General features: G+C 43.2%; 1 protein-coding gene across 2 annotated transcripts; it reads right to left on the reverse strand.

The window, feature by feature from the left end:
• Positions 1–1,583: 1,583 nt before the first annotated feature.
• On the reverse strand, positions 1,584–15,134 carry LYZL4 (lysozyme like 4). 2 transcript variants are annotated; one of them, XM_030935489.1, is made up of 5 exons: positions 14,941–15,134; positions 11,651–11,862; positions 11,385–11,537; positions 8,863–8,941; positions 1,584–1,834 (listed from the first exon to the last, which is right to left on the reverse strand). In XM_030935489.1, exons 2-5 carry the CDS (start codon positions 11,787–11,789, stop codon positions 1,765–1,767), a joined length of 441 nt encoding a protein of 146 aa, XP_030791349.1. In that variant the 5' UTR covers positions 11,790–11,862; positions 14,941–15,134; the 3' UTR covers positions 1,584–1,764. The 2 variants fall into 2 exon arrangements, with proteins under 2 accessions (XP_030791349.1, XP_010372611.1); XM_010374309.2 differs by having other exon boundaries at positions 11,651–11,881.
• Between the last annotated feature and the right edge of the window lie 814 nt (positions 15,135–15,948).

Genomic DNA, 15,948 nt, shown 5'->3' on the forward strand with positions numbered 1-15,948 from the left:
TAATTTTTAAAATGTAAGCAATAAAAAGGGACAGCCCCAAACAGGGACTTCAGCACTCCTTGTAATGGTTTTTTATTTTTTTTATTTATTTATTTTTTTTTTTTTGAGGCGGAGTCTCGCTCTGTCGCCCGGACTGGAGTGCAATGGCCAGATCTCAGCTCACTGCAAGCTCCGCCTCCCGGGTTTACGCCATTCTCCTGCCTCAGCCTCCCGAGTCGCTGGGACTACAGGCGCCCGCCACCTCGCCCGGCTAGTTTTTGTATTTTTAGTAGAGACGGGGTTTCACCGTGTTAGCCAGGATGGTCTCGATCTCCTGACCTCGTGATCCGCCCGTCTCGGCCTCCCAAAGTGCTGGGATTACAGGCTTGAGCCACCGCGCCCGGCCTGTAATGGTTTTTTAAATGGCAATACCTAAAGATCTAACATGGCCAAGCTCGGTGGCTCACGCTCCTAACCCCGACACTTTGGGAGGCCGAGGCTGATGGATCACTTGAGGTCAGGAGTTCAAGACGATCCTGGCCAACTTGGTGAAACTCCGTCTTTACTAAAAATACAAAAATCAGCGAGGCGGTGTTGGTGCGCACCTGTAATTCCAGCTACTCGGGAGGCTGAGTCAGGAGACTTGCTTGAACCTGGGGGGCTGAGGTTGCAGTGAGCCGAGATGGCACCATTGCACTCCAGCAATGGGTGACAGAGCAAGACTCTGTCTCAAAAAAAAGAAGAAAAAAAAGAAAAAAAGAAAGAAAAAGAAAAAGAAAGAAAGACTGTGTTCTCCAACCCCCATGATGGTGTGGGTCCCATAGGTGACCTGACCTGCTGAGCAAATACCTCTGCTCTCACTGCTGCTGCTATCAGATCTCAGGCAGGTGTGTCCAGGAAGCCCAGGCTGACACCTAGGCTCCATCCCATGAAAGAAGCTGTAAGCCACCAAGCTTCTAAAATAAACCCCTTGCTACTTAAAATTGAAACAAATGTAGGGGAAAAGTGTCTTACCTTATTTGTTTGCCTTCTTTCTAAAAAAGCCAGATGCAAAACTCTCTAACTACAGCATTATCATAGCATTTTTGAAAAAGAATAAAAACCCTATGCAGAAAAAAGACCAGAAGGAAATGCAACCAAAACATAACAGCAATTGTCTTTGAGTACTGAGATTATAGGAAAAATTTTCTCCTTTTTAACATTTCTGTATTTTCTCAAATTTCTCTAGTGCAAATATGTGTTACTTATAATTTTTAGAGACTTTTTATAAGAAATGAGCAACTGTCATTTGATTCCCTTCATAGACGTGCAAAGAGGATTCTGTGGTCTCTCCCTTCCCCCTGTGTGTCCCAGTGTGGACATGCCTTGGCTGGAGGTCCTGCTTATACCAGCCTCTCTTCCTCTCTTCTTTCCTCTTTGGTTCTACTGTACCTGTTCTTCCTCTTCCTGTTTAGTATTGACATTCATGGACACATCTTCTTTTTCAGATAATTTCCTTCCTTCAATTCCTCCATCCGAGATTAAATAATAATAAATCACAATAATAGTAAATAATGGTGATCATAGAGATAATCATAATCAAAGCAGAGATCTTTGGCCCAAGCTGAGTAACTAGTTTGGTTTATTCTGCATCCTGCAACCCCGGATGAAGCAAACTTTTGTCCTTTTCCATCTGGAGCTTTTAAAGTGGTGAGATCATCAACAGGATTGACTTAAGCAGCAAGCAGAAAAGTACCTTCATTCACAAGATGCAGCTGGTGAGTGCTGCAGGGGCCATGCAGGTGGCTACAGCTTGCAACCATCCAGCCACCGCGCTAGGGTGTCAGAGTACTGGCAGTACCGGGACCAGGTGGGCCTGTAGAAAGAAGTGAACAGGAGGGAGGGGCTCCTCAAAGTCAGAACTCAAGGTCTCCAGGGCTTCACATCCCCACTCAGGCCATTTACACCCTTAGAGACTGAGTTTGCCACCCCTGCGGTGGGCAGCATTCTGAAGGCTTCTGTGCATCTCCAGTGCTGTCTCCACCACATCCTGGCATGAATACTGGTGCTTCCTCCATCCTAGTGCACACATCAGCCCCTACCTCATTTCATAAACCCCACATGGTGAGATGAGGAAGCTCAACTGTGAACTGTGAAATTCTCTCCCAACCCTGCAACGGAAGTATCATTTGCTTCTCTGAAGTGAGCTTCAGAGAAGTTCCGTGACTTTCCAAGTCACATGATGAGTCTTTGGCAGACCCTAGGCCTGCAAATAGAACCTTTGTCCCCTGGGCCAGGGCCTCTTTCACCTTTCCATGTACCTGCTTCACTCTTCACCTTCCAAAATTCCTTCCGACTCTTTAGCCCCACCTAAGTCAGCTGCATTGAGTTTCTCTAACCTTTTTTCCTGGTGCTTGTAATAGTGATTCCCTAGTTCTGGGTCCCCGTGCCAGCACCCAGGCTTTAGGTTCTCCAGTCCCTATCTCCGGGGTGGGGAGTCACCCAGGCCAGCTGTAAGCCATTAGAAACCCTGTTTGGTCATCCCATCCCTCAGTGGGAAGGTCTCCATGGGTCTTCCAGGGTAGGAGGTCCCACAGTGGAAGACAGGACTGTGGATCTCTGGCCCCTCATAGCTACAGAGTGGCATGGAAGCACACACACAGGTATTTTCAGAAAGCCCAAGGCTTTGCATAGCCCAGGGCAGACATTGCTGAAGGGACTCCTTGGGGACATGTGTGGTCTTAGTCTTCTCCCTTCCTGTCTGCCCCAACCCTCCAGAGCTGACCAACTGAGCTTTGGAGAACACGTGGCTGCCTGTTAGCTTAATAAGAGCTCCCTTTACTGGGAACCTGAGCAATAAGAAGGCCTTGATCTGCCTGGCTTAGCATAGCTCCACTCAGTGCCATACACTAAAAATAACCATCTTTAGTGTTTTAGTTCATTAAGGCTTACTCTAGAGAATCAGCCAAGCTTCCACATTAATTGGAAACCTGGACCATATGTGAAAGGTATTTCGAACACTCCAAAGATAGTTAACATTAATAAGGGGACTTTCACTTTAAAATTACAGTCTATTAAATTAGTGATGAAAATGGGTTAATGATTAAATAGTATTGAAATCAATGACTAGCCATTTAAAAAATATAAAGCTGCATCCCTGCACCTCACTTTTTATACCAAAATAAATTCCAAGAAGGCCAACATTTTAAGCATTAAAAACATAAAATCATATTCTATTTTTAATTTATCTAACAAAAATTTAATACAGGGCTTAATTTGTGTGTGTGTCAGCACTGTTGTAATACGTGGCTTACAATTTTGGAGTACAAAAGACCTTTCTAAGAAAGAGATGTCACACAGATCCAGAAGCCACAAAGGAAAAAAACCAAGGGATTTGATTTTGTGAATCTGTGAAACTCTTGTAGGATAAAAATACCATAAAATCAAAATACAGATAACAAACCTGGAAAAATAGTTAATGCAAATAAAATGAATAAAAGTCTAATAAGCCTAATTTATAAAAGACAAATAAAAGACCAACATGAAGAAAAAAACCATTAACAACACAATAGAAAAATGGACTAAGTATATAAGTAAACAGTTCACAGAAAAATAGCCAATAAACACATGAAAACATGTTCAACTTCCTTTGTAATTTCAACGTGCAAAGCAAAACAGAATGATATCACTTTACACACCTCAATTTTCCAAAACTACACAGGTTTTTAACACCTCAGACTGGTGAGCTGAGGAGAAACAGGCCCCTTCGTGCAGTGTTGGTGGAGGGGCCCCTTCTCTGAATGGCAGTTTAGCAACCGGTCTCTCCAACGTTTAAATGCACCAAATAGTCTAATAAATTCCCTTCAAGGGATTTCTCTGAGGATACAATTGAAAGAACATAAAAGTTCTAAAAGCAAGATGCTTATGATAGAATTTTGAAACAGCAACACCAGCAACAAAAATGAAACGAACTAAATTTTCATCATTAGAGAACTGGCAGATAAATTACCTGCAACATCTATACAGCGGGGCACTAGCAGCTGTTACAGCAATGACAGAGACCTTTAAGTAGTAATAATGCCGATTTGTGAGCTCTATTAAAAGATGAGAAAAAGCAAGGAGCAGCTCAGAGTGGACACTGGGATTCCATGTGTGTTTTAAAATATCTGTGCATACATTTTTCTCTGATTTCTAAGAATATTAACACTGGTGACCTTGAGGAGGCTGCTAAGAGGGAAAGGGTTTATTTTCATTTTTAAAGATAATAAATAGTAAATTTAAAAATAAAAATGTTATGAATAACTTCAGGGTAGTGGCCCCAAATGCAGCCTCAATTTTTCAACAAGCACATGGGGGCATCCATTATGTGTCAGGCACAGAGCTAGAGGCTGGAGATATAGAAGCAGGAAAAACAATCTCTTGTTGAATTTTTTAGGTTGGTGCGAAAGTCATCACGGTTTTTGCCATTAAGAGTAATGGCAAAAACCGCCATTACTCTTAATGGCAAAAACCACCATGACTTTTGCAACAACCTAATAGTTTCAAAGTACCTTGAAGACACAGAAAAACAAAACAAAACAAAAAAAGCAACAATAAAATGTCTCGGCCTCTGAGACAGACATAACCTTCTGGATCAGATTCTGGACAAAGTCTCTGCTGCCTTCAGGGCCCATGATTTATAGTAAAGAACACCACCTATGCTTCCACTAGTGAAATTTGTCCACCTGCAGGCCTGTCCTTTCTCCCCCCACCACCCTACACTGACTCTGCTCAGAAACCCTGAGTTAGGACTCACTGGAGTACTGGATAACCATACTTTGGTTGCCTTCTACATAACCAGAGCATAGATCTTCTGTGTCACCCATCCCCATCTCTTTGAGTAGCCTGGTGACCTGAGGCTTGGAATAGCACAGATCCAGGATTGATCATATTGCTGTGACCACAAGTAGGTTATTCTACTTCTCTATGCCTTCCTTTTCTCATTTTGAAAATGAAGATAAGAATGCTCACTGCAGGCCGGGCGCGGTGGCTCAAGCCTGTAATCCCAGCACTTTGGGAGGCCGAGACGGGCGGATCACAAGGTCAGGAGATCGAGACCATCCTGGCTAACATGGTGAAACCCCGTCTCTGCTAAAAAATACAAAAAACTAGCCGGGCGAGGTGGCGGGCATCTGTAGTCCCAGCTACTCGGGAGGCTGAGGCAGGAGAATGGCGTGAACCCGGGAGGTGGAGCTTGCAGTGAGCTGAGATCCGGCCACTGCACTCCAGCCTGGGTGACAGAGCGAGACTCCGTCTCAGAAAAAAAAAAAAAAAAAAAAAGAATGCTCACTGCAGAGGGATTTGTGAGGATTCAATCATGATGTGCATATAAATGCAATCAGTTAAGAAATTGCAGCTATTATTATAGGATTTCCTCTATTGTAAGACATCTTCTATTCTAAGATTCATCAATGATTTAATAACAGCTTTGGGGGTATAATACATTGATTACAAAATAAAGCCTAGTTTCAGAAATACTAAGATCTGAAAAATTGTGCCGTCTGGAACTTAGGAAATATGACATTCTTTCTAGATCTATCTGGAGATTACAATGTCCAGAATCAACCAGGCAAGTAATTATAAAATGTGGGACAGGGGGAGAAAAGGTAGGGGAAGAAGGAAGTTTGTGATGGTGCAGTGTTCACTGGGTAATGTAGGCCTGCCACCATAAACAGCGTGGATAGAGATGGTAGCAGTGTAAGCTGGAAATGGAGGATTTTCTTGCCCTCCATTGGTTCAGCATATCAGAAAGACACTCACACCAGCAAAATCTCCAAACTGGAAACTAGACCAAGAGAGGTGCACACCAATCTACCCCCAGATAGACATCAGAGAAAAGGGTCTGGCCATAACCCAAGTAACAGTGAACAGAGACAAGAAAAAGCCACACAACCTGTCCATTTAGCAAATACTAAATATGTGTAATTCTGTCTTTATTCAAGGAAGAGTAAAGAGGATAAAGCTAACATGGAACCTATGGGGAAATATCACAAAAAGAAAAGGGGGCATCATAATAAAATTTCTTTATTAATTTTTTTGAGACAGAGTCTCACTGTGTTGCCCAGGCTGGAGTACAGTGGCACAATCTCAGCTCACTGCAACCTCCGCCTCCCAGGTTCAAGCGATTCTCCTATGTCAGCCTCCCAAGTAGCTTGGATTACAGATGCGTGCCACCACGCCTGGCTAATTTTTGTATTTTTTTAGTAGAGATGGGGTTTCGCCATGTTGGCTAGACTGGTCTTGAGCTCCTGACCTCAGGTGATCCACCCACCTCAGCCTCCCAAAGTGCTGGAATTACAGACATGAGCCACCACTACCAGCACATCATAATGAAATTTATTATGAAATAACGTACTACAGGATCCAGAAGTAAATTTTATAGAACTGACATCCTCAATAAGATGTCACCAGATATGACCTTTGGAAAAGTCATGAGAGTTAAGAGACACTAAAAAAAGACAATAGTATGAATTTTTAAGGCAGATGGATAAGCTAACACAGAATTGCAAAAAAGTAAATAAAATGTAATAACCAAAATTCAGCACCCATTCATTATTAAAAAAAAAAAAAAAAACTTTACTAAACTGAGATGAAAAGGAACACAATCTGATTAAGAGTATCTCCAGATACTTAAAACATCACATGTAATGATACAATATTGAACTTCTCTACCTGTGAGACTAGAAATGAGACAAGGATGCCACTATTGTTACTTCTATTCAACAGTTACTGGAGATCCTAGCCAATGCAACAGGGCAAGAAAAAGAAAGAAAGGATATTGCAGAGCCAAACGTGAAAGATAAAACAGTAAAGCTTTTAGGAAAAAAGGAGAATATCCTCAAGACCAAGGAATAGGCAGATATTTGTTAAAATAACCATAAAGGGAAAGCAATAATAAATTAGACTACATTATGACTAAGAACTTCTGTTTATCAAGACACTCTGGAGAAGTTAAAAAAAAAAAAAAAAAAGAGCCAAGCATGGTGACATGTGTCTGTTGTCCTTGCTAGTTGGGAGGCTGAGGCAGGAGGATCACTTGAGGCCAGGAGTTCCAGGCTACAGTGAGCTATGATAACACCACTGCACTCTAGCCAGGGTAACGAAGAAAGATCCCATTTCTTTTCTTTTTTTTTTTTTTTAGATGTCTTTTATTTAAAAAAAAAAAAAAGATAAAAAGGTAACTCACAGAATGAAAGACAGTTGCAATACATATATCCAACAAAAAAAATTTATCCAGAATATATAAATGTCTCCTACAAATTAATAAGAAAAAGACAGCACAATAGAAAAATTGACAAAAGATTTGAAGAGGCACTTCACCAAAGGGGATATATAAATGGCCAATAAACATTTGAAACCTCATGAGGAAAATGCAAAGTAAAACCATAATGCAAAACCACAACGCGGTCATGAGAATAAACTGGAAATTACCAAACGTGGTTGAGAATGTGAAGCAACTGAAATGCATAATTTCTGATGGTAGTGTACATTGATAAAAATCCCTTTAGAAAACTGTTTGACACAATATGCCAAATCTGAAAATACACTTATTCTATGACTAGCAATTTTATTCCTTGGTAAAAACAATAGAAATCCTTTTATATTTGCATTCACCAAAAGATAAGTATAGACTGTCCATGGCAGCACTAAAAACGAAGAAACTACCAAATGCCCACCAATAGAGGAATAAGTAAGTAACCCGTGGTGAATCCACACAATGGAATACCATATAGCAATGAGAATGAATTGCAACCACACACGAAAACATAAACAAATGCAACACTCGTTGAAAGAAGTCAGGCATATGCCCAAACTCTTGTAGGTTTTAGACTCTTCTAAGCAAATATCTGGCTAAAGAGGAAATTAGAGTTGCAGTTATTTTTGGCAATAAATATACAACAATCAGTTAATATACCAAATATATAAAGAGCTCTTTCAAATAATATAATTTGAATTTTAAAATAGGTAAAGAGCAAAGATGAAAAAAATTACAAAACAATAGTAATATATAACAAACACGGGAGAAAATGCCCTAATGAGATATCATAAAAGACAAAAGAAGGTAAGACAAAATTGTTATTCACTTTTTTATTTTTTATTTTTTTTGAGATTGAGTCTCACTCTTTTGCCCAGGCTGGAGTACAGTGGCGCGATCTCGGCTCACTACAACCTCTGCCTCGTGGGTTCAAGCAATTCTCCTGTCTCAGCCTCCCAAGTTACTGGGACTACAGGCACACACCACCACACCTGGCTTTTGTTGTTGTTGTTGTTGTATTTTTAGTAGAGACAAGTTTTCGCCATGTTGGTCAGGCTGGTTTTGAACTCCTGACCTCAGGTGATCCAACTGCCTCGGCCTCCCAAAGTGCTAGGATTACAGGTGTGAGCCACCATGCCCAGCCAGTTATTCACCTTTAAATCGCAAAAGTTTTATGATTGGTGAAAATGCAGTAAATCTACATTTTACTAAACCCTTTAAACAAATACGGGCCTGCTGGATTTCACAATATGCATCAAGAACCTTAAAGGTATTCAAAAACCTTGTAGGAACTTATAGGAAAGAAACAATCAGAGATTATCATAATAAGCACAGATTTAGTTTGAAGATGTTCATCCTAGCATTCTGTAGAACCCTAAACAAGATTTGGGGGAAAAAAGTACAATTCAAGGCAATTTCTGATAATTGTTTCCCTCCCTCTGTGGCCTTGAGGTTGTGGAACTCAATGGTTTTCTGCTACTTACCTTGGTGAGTGAGAGCCTTTTAGTTTGGCACTGCAGATGCGCAACAGCCAAGATTTGGCCAAGACTCAGATTAGAGATCATGAGTGAAAGTCGTTAATACAGACTACATAAAAATGTACGACTTACCATGCTCCCATCCCTTGTTTTCCTTTTACAATGGTCTTGGCACATTTAATTGTCTTCTCTAAATTAGGATTCAGTAAAGCTGTGGGGAAAATAAAATGGAAGATACCATGCCCCCATGTGACAGCTAAGTTAGAGTGATATCAGGGAAGGTACAGGGTGCTCACATCAGAGAGTCTTCCAATAATAAATCAGTCCTTAGATTTTTGTTAGACAACCCTAAGGAGGTAGCAGGATGTAGTCATCTTTTTACCAGATCTATTGATTTTTTAACTTGTAATTCTTATAAAATTTTTTCCATTAAAATATATTGATTAGGCTACAGAGAAACAGCTGATGCCCAGGATCATGATCTGTTCTAACACTTCACTTAACCTATCTGTATCCTTGTTCCCCTTTTAGCCTCTAGGCATTTTCCTTACTATCTTGCCAACTCAGTCTGGGACTTTAAAAGAATTTTTTTTCTTTTCTTTGTTTACATTCTACCTAATGGGAGAGTTTTTCAGGATATACAGTCCACCATATTTTTATCACAACACACAGTACCACCTCTATTACAGACAGATAATTTTATGTGTCTCCCACTGGATTCTGGAGAGATGGAGATAAGATAGATAGATAGATGATAGATAGATAGATAGATAGATAGATAGATAGATAGATAGATAGATAGATAGATAGATTTCTGCCTATGAAATATAAATTACAGGCCTACCATATTTCTCTTTTTGCCTTGGCTACCAGGAAGCTCTGGGTGACACTGGATGTACCATCATTTCAATTTAAATTAAATGAATTTAATTAATTTTAAAATGTTATTAACTTACACTTTTAATGTGTATGTCTCCTCAACTAGACTGTGATTGTTATAATTCACTAAGGGCCCTGCCTGGCATTTTATGTACATTATTCCATTTTATGTTCACAGAAACCCTAAGTGGTTGTTAATGTCCCCACTACATTAGATATCTATAGATATCTATAGATAGATCTACATGTAGATCTATCTATCTACAGATGGAGGGGCTCTAGAAGTGACTTATACAAGCTCATATCGTTCTTAACGGCAGCAGCTAGGATTCCCACCAGGTTCCCACAGAGTTCCTGTGCCTTTTCCTCCTACTTTGCAGTCCTGCCTCTCCTTGATTCGGAGAACGTTCTTACTCTTCTCTGGCGCTAAAGGTCAATCATAGGGCCCAACACAGACAGGTACTCCCCAGGCCGCATGAGAAGGCTTCAGGCCTTCACTCCAACCCCTCCACTCTGTCTCCTAAAGACCCAGCTCAGAAGCCACAGGCTCTGGAATGGTTCTCACCCATCAGTGTGGAGGGAGGTTTGCTCATTAGGGAGGATGCTGGGGTGCTTAGGCAGAAAGACTGCCTCAGATGTGAGGGAGACCTGGCCCGGCTGCGTAGCCTCTTGGTTTAGCCCCAACTCAGGAATCGCACTGCTTAGGTCTCCCTCGCAGCTCTACCACCGCACAGCTGTGTGGTTTTGGGCATATACTTACCCTCTCTGGGCCTCAGTTTCCCCATTTGTAGAATGGGGATAACAGTACCCACCTCATGGGTATTTAATTAGATTGATTAGATGAATTAATTAGATGAATACTTACAAAGGGCTTAAAAGAGTAGCTGGCAGTTAACAAGCACTAAAATGGCAACTCTGTAAGGCCTGGCACTTAGTAAGTGCTCAATAAATGCTCATGCAGGCCGGGCGCGGTGGCTCAAGCCTGTAATCCCCAGCACTTTGGGAGGCCGAGACGGGCGGATCACGAGGTCAGGAGATCGAGACCATCCTGGCTAACACGGTGAAACCCCGTCTCTACTAAAAATACAAAAAACTAGCCGGGCGAGGTGGCGGCGCCTGTAGTCCCAGCTACTTGGGAGGCTGAGGCAGGAGAATGGCGTGAACCTGGGAGGCGGAGCTTGCAGTGAGCTGAGATCTGGCCACTGCACTCCAGCCTGGGTGACAGAGCAAGACTCCGTCTCAAAAAAAAAAAAAAAAAAAAAAAATGCTCATGCAATGAGTGAATCCTGGCAACCACCTCCCCTTGATCACAGGTACTTGGGACCGCCTAAGAGCAGTGGGCAAGCTCCCCTTGGGATGCCCAGCTCCTGTCTCCTCCCAGTAACCAGTTCTGCCTTTCAAAGTGGCAGCAACTGCCCCCTTAAAAAAGGGAGAGGTGGCCGAGCATGGGTGAAATCAGGCCAGCTGGAGCCCTCTGCTCCCAACCTTCAGGCTCTGATGCCTGCAGTCTCCTCTCAACTTCCCAACACCTCTGCCCATTTCAACAGGGGTCTCCATCACTCCATCCTAGGTTAGCCTGCCTGACTCCCCACAGCCTGATCTCACTGTACCCTCAGCAGTGCAATGCTCAGCCTCCCAGGGACCCACGCTGGATATGACTCCTGCCACGCCCTCTTCTTTGTAAACTTTGTAAACTCTGGCCATCTGGAAGGCAGGCCTCTGACACAGCACCACAGCCTCCAGTGCCCCTGCACAGAATGGAAAGAGAGACTTACCGGAACATGACATGTGGCAGCGGTTCCTGCCATGGTCACCGCACCAGTCACTGCCACGAATCTGAAAGAGGCCAAAGCCAGTGTAGCCATCTTGTGTGTTCTCGTAGATGGCCATGGGGTTGAACTTGCTCTCGAAGTAGGCTAGGCACACCCCTAAGATGGAACAGAAGGTGTGTGACTCTGAGGACAGCTGGAGTTGGGGATGCCCGGCCAAGGAAGGGAGGGCAAGGAGGTGAGAGGAGGGAGCACTAAAGGGGCTTACTCACAGTTCTCAAGGCTGTAGCCCTCAAAATAATCCAGGCCTCCATCGTGGAGTTTCTTAGCCACTGTGCAACGCCCCAAGATGTAAGCACCACTTGGAACCACCAGGTAGCCAAGGAGGGAGAGAACCACGAATGCCTTCATCTTCTCCAGGCTCCTGGCAGCTCGGGGCAACGGTAGCCAGATGAGTGAGCAGAGTCACAGGGCCACTGGTCCTCTGAAGGGAAAGAAGGGCACTGTGGGGATGGGGGTGGAGCACACTTCAGTGTCATCAGAAAAATAGGAATCTCACCTGGTAAGGCATGACACTTCTTCCCATCCTAATTCTCTGCTTTGTGTCACTGCAAATCTGGGACACCTGAAACTCCACCCCTTCTCCTCCTCTTGACCTCCTATTTTCTAAGGAAATTGCACTCTTGAGGCCCCCCTCCCAACCCCAATTCTTTCCATCCAGCAAAACCCATTGACTCCTTCTGGGTTTGTATCTTACTCGTTTCACTCTGACATTAGATACAGATGCTCAAGACCTTTCTTCCCTTTATTGTAAAAGTAGACTTTGGTGATTAAATACATATTGGAAAATGGAAAAGAGAAATTTAAAAAAAGAAAAAGCATCATGGCCCCACCACTCCAGCAGGACCACTACTGACCTGTTGAGTTATGTCCGCTACTGCCTCTTATGCGTCTTATTCCCAGTTGTGTCTTTGTCCTTTACACAGTCTTGTCCCTAGATTTTCTATAAACCAAACTCCCCTGAGTTTTTCCCTTGCTGCCCATGCAATGAGACAAGCCCAGACCTGCCACATACTAGCCAGACAACAGACAAGTCATTTAGCCTCACAGTGCTTCTGCTTCCTTGTCTTTAAAAGTGGGGTCACTTGGGAGGGGAGGGCACTCAAAGATTGGACTCTTGAGTTTAGCCTTCTCCATTTCTTTTCCATTTTACGTGGCTGTCACCATCTAAACCCACTGCCTCCTCACAGCAAGCTGAGTCATAGCCCAGCCTTCTCATCTCCAACCCTCCGGGCCAACTCATGCAGGTGGTGTTTTCTACCATGACTGAGAAACGTCCCCAAAGCAGGTACAAAATGTCACTTGAAGAACACTGCTAATCCCCTCTTCTTACCACAGCAAACCCACAGTTGGCTTTCCAAGCCCTCCATGATCTGGCTTTACCCCATCCACCCTTTATCAGGACGAATCTATTCAGTAAACTCGGAATTCTCGTGGCGCTCCCTCTCTGGATGCCTCTGCACCTCCCCACTGCATTCCTCTGGCACACGTGCCCTCATGCATGGTTCTTCCCAATGCACAGGGCCCTACCATGCCTTTCCCCATTCAAATATTGCTCCATCTTGAGGCCTTACCCCAGGTGCCAACTTCTTGGACCCTGATGGATCCTCCATAAAAGTTCCATTTTCCCTCTGAGCCCCTATTGCTCTCAGATTTTTTCCATGACACCCTGCAGGTGATTGTCTTGTTTTGTGCTCTATCCCATTCCTCAGACTAGAATGTCCAACTGGAAATTGGAACTCATCTTCCTCCTGGAATACACCATAGCCCCTAGCACTCCATCGTTATATATCAACTGGCCAATTCATTGCACCTTCCTGTTTGTCACCGTTCGCAGGTGCACGTCTTCTAGGCTGTGTACACCTACACCAGGGGTTCTCAACCTTGGCACGTGGGCTGGAATATGCTTTGTTCTGGGAACATCCTGTGCATTGGAATCGTTTAGGAGTACACCTGGCCTCTAGATGCCAGTAGCTAGATGCCCTCAAGTTATGTCAGACAAAAATGTTCCTATGAGACAAAATTGCTCCCTGTTGAGAAATGTCAAACTTGGGCAAAAGTTAGAAATAAGTATATTCATGAATTAGAAGAATTATACTTTCAAACATTTGTTCAAACTCTCAAGCTGCATGATTAGTTGCAGACATGGCCAGTACACCAAATACAGTATCTAGGAGGGCCTTGCATTTAAGAGCTCAGACTTGGGAATCAGATTGCGTGGGTCCAAGTTCCGGCTTTACCCCTCAATGGCTGAGATATCAGCGATCCCATTAGTGATCTTAGACAAATTACTCAACCTCTCGACTCCTCAGTTTCCTCATCTGAAGCACAGATTATAACAGTACTTAATTGTGTTGATTTGAAGAGTAAGTGGATTAAATATGCACAGCACTAGATTTTACTTGCGGACATTTTTCTTAGCTCTGGTTGCACCCCTGCCCTTGTATCCCTATGTATCAACCCTGTAAGTTGTGCACATGTACCCCAGAACTTAAAGTATAATAATTTAAAAAAGTGATTCTCAGTGCATGTTTCATTTCCCAACAGAGCAAACAACATTTTCTGGTAATGTCTGTCTTCCAAAGGGCAGGCCTCATCTCAACTCACAGAAGGCATACTGAGTCCTCTCCTCCCCTCTCCCGCAGAAGCCAGTTCATCAGGGTGTGCCATCTATACTTCTTCCAGAACCTATTCACCTGTCATCTTCTTTTCTGCCATCTTCCTAATCCAGACCACCATCAACTCTAAGGTGTAGGTTTTCTAACTACACTCCTCTACTACCTACTCCTCTCTGTTCCCCTAAACCCACTGCCCACACAGCAGTTGGAAAGGCGCTTTATAAAGCATATGTCCAGTCACATCACTAATCTCCAGTGGATTCCCCTTGCACTTTGAATAAGGTGTCCACTCCTCAGCCTGGCTGACAAGACTTTCTGATGCAGCTCTGAGCACCTCTGCGGTCTGAACTCACATCACTCTCTCGTTTGATCACCTTCACTCTGCCATAGTCACCTGGCACGTTTCTTTTCCTTGAATATGCCAATTTCATTCCCCTCAGGTCCTTTGCACCAACAATTCCTTCTACCTGGAACATAACTGCCCTGACCACTACATATGAGCTCGCTACCTCAAAGAAGATTCCTTGATCACTGCCCCATCAAAAAAGACGGTCTTTATTTTCTTCATACCATTAATCAATATCAGGAATTCCATTGTTCATTTATCTGTTCACTTGCTTATTTTCTCTCTTCCATACCTGAGTGTAAGCACCAGGAATGCAGAAACCTGGTCTGTTTTTTTCTCTTCATTATCCCCAGAACTTAGAACAGAACCTAATACAGAGTAGGTTCTCAATGAAACTTTGTTGAACGAATGAGTGAAAACCTCCTCTTCCCAACTGAACTGTCATCAAATGAGCAATAAGTGAATTTGCTGATGAGCACCTCCTGCAGCTGGGTGTTGTCATGCCTGTTACCCTCCTGCCCACCATATACCCACCTACCAGTCCACCAGCCCTTCCAAAGGGTGGCTTTTGGTGCCTTTCCAAGGGGAGGGGAAGAACAGCCACTGCAGCAGCTTCGACGTATGTCGCAGGGAAGTTGCTCCACCTACATTTGGTTCCCTGGATTTTTCAGATGCTACTTCATTAATCATCCACTTGTCTGCACCCAAGAGTTCTCCATGACATGCTCTTCTAGAACCCTTTCTATGACATCAGTTGCTATGCACCAGGATATTCTGAAAAAGGGAGGGTCTGTCACCATCACATTTGTATTAGTTTTCTATTGCTGCTGAAGTACATTACCACAGATTTAGTGGCTTAAACAACACATTTTACTATCTTAAAGTTCTATAGCCCTGAAGTCAGAAATGGGTCTCACAGGGCTAAAATTAAGGTGTCAGCAGGGCCGTGCTCCTTTCCAAAGGCTTTAGAAGAGGATTCATTTCCTTGCTCATTGAGGTTGTTGGCAGAATAAAGTTTCTGCAGTCGCAGGGCTGAGTTCCCTGTTTCCTTGCTGGCTGTTGGCTAAGGGCCATTCTCAGCTGCTGAGCACTGTCTGCATTTCTTAGCTCTGTTGCCTTCCTCTATCTTCAAAGCCAGCAAAGGTGAGTCAAACCCTCTCACACTTTGAATTTCTCTTGCCTCTTCTTCTGTCATTGTATCTTTCTGACCCACTTTTCTTCCTCCCCTTGCACGTCTAAGGACTCATGATTAGATTGGTCCAGCTGGACCATCCAGGATTATCTCTGCTTCTCAAAGTCTTTAACCTTAAACACATCTGCAAAGTCTCTTTTGCCATTCAAACTAACATAGTCAGAGGTTCCAGGGGTTAGTGTTACTGAACAAAAGGGATTCAATGCCTTGGAAGCCAACACTATGACACTGGGTGTTTAAGAAAAGGCTTTTTATTGAAATATAAATATTTAATTTTAAATATATTGTCAATATAGTGTCAATTTCCAAGGAGACAGCAATGTCAACCTCAAATCTGTCACCCTGCAATGCAGG

The sequence above is a fragment of the Rhinopithecus roxellana genome, chromosome 1, assembly GCF_007565055.1.
Source record: "Rhinopithecus roxellana isolate Shanxi Qingling chromosome 1, ASM756505v1, whole genome shotgun sequence".
NCBI classification, from domain to species: domain Eukaryota; kingdom Metazoa; phylum Chordata; class Mammalia; order Primates; family Cercopithecidae; genus Rhinopithecus; species Rhinopithecus roxellana.

Bases quoted from the DNA above. Each gene is read 5' to 3' on its own strand.
- LYZL4 (XM_030935489.1), bottom strand. From the start codon at position 11,789: ATGAAGGCATTCGTGGTTCTCTCCCTCCTTGGCTACCTGGTGGTTCCA. The intron at 11,538-11,650 runs GTGAGTAAGCCC...GTTCCATCTTAG, and splicing joins GGGCTACAGCCTTGAGAACT to GGGTGTGCCTAGCCTACTTC. The intron at 8,942-11,384 runs GTAAGTCTCTCT...TTTTCCCCACAG, and splicing joins CTGCCACATGTCATGTTCCG to CTTTACTGAATCCTAATTTA.